Source organism: Mus pahari, chromosome 3 (assembly GCF_900095145.1).
Source record: "Mus pahari chromosome 3, PAHARI_EIJ_v1.1, whole genome shotgun sequence".
NCBI lineage: Eukaryota > Metazoa > Chordata > Mammalia > Rodentia > Muridae > Mus > Mus pahari.
Window position 1 is genome coordinate 24,398,268 of NC_034592.1, and position 704 is coordinate 24,398,971.

The following is a 704-nucleotide window of genomic DNA, read 5'->3' on the forward strand; positions in this document are numbered from 1 at the left end:
AAAAAAGAAAAGAAAAGAAAAGAAAAAGAAACATATAAAGAAATGGTTCCTTCCAACTAGCTAGCTTTTTAGAATGAAGTTTCTTGAATTGTCTTGAGATTACCTAGTTTTTCTCTTTTTTCCCTGTATCTTAGTTTGCCAATATTAGCCCAGTGTACAAACCAACACCTGAAGGAATTCCTCAGTGAGGAAGTTTAACACTGCCCCCAGCATCTCCAGCCCAACACAGAGGCAGGATGAGCCCCACATGCAACATGGTATGCGCTATGGATACCAACCAGCTCAAGGCTAGTAAGCAGGCACAGATTTGTCGATTCATCACCAAAGCATAGTGCAGAGGGTCACAAATAGACACATAGTGACCCAGAGTCATGACAGCAATGACAAGTGTATCTGTCGCTCCAAATGCATAAAAGAAAAAGAACTGGGTCACCAGCATAGCCATTCTGATAGATCTTCCACAGTGACTCCAGAGTAACCTTTAGACACATGACTCCATGATTAAATAGACAGGAGCTTCAGAATCAAATCCAAGCAATCTAATCTCTCTTTCACACAACTTTCATTATCAGTTTTCATTTGCTCTTTCCATATTGTGTCTACTCAGCACACAATGTAGCCTTATGTGTGAGCTTCATGATCTCTCACACCTTATATATCTTTCTAGTTCATTGTCTCTCCCTCTCATCTCTCTCTTCTTCCTT

The 704-nt window shown here is 40.3% G+C and overlaps 1 protein-coding gene across 1 annotated transcript in view; it reads right to left on the reverse strand.

Annotated features, from left to right (window-relative positions):
- LOC110317558 (olfactory receptor 1B1) overlaps nt 1-445 on the reverse strand; it is a 2,331-nt gene extending 1,886 nt beyond the window's left edge. The window contains 1 exon segment of the mRNA XM_021192043.1: nt 275-445. Within this exon segment, the coding sequence (XP_021047702.1) occupies nt 275-445 (171 nt within the window).
- Nucleotides 446-704: the final 259 nt, after the last annotated feature.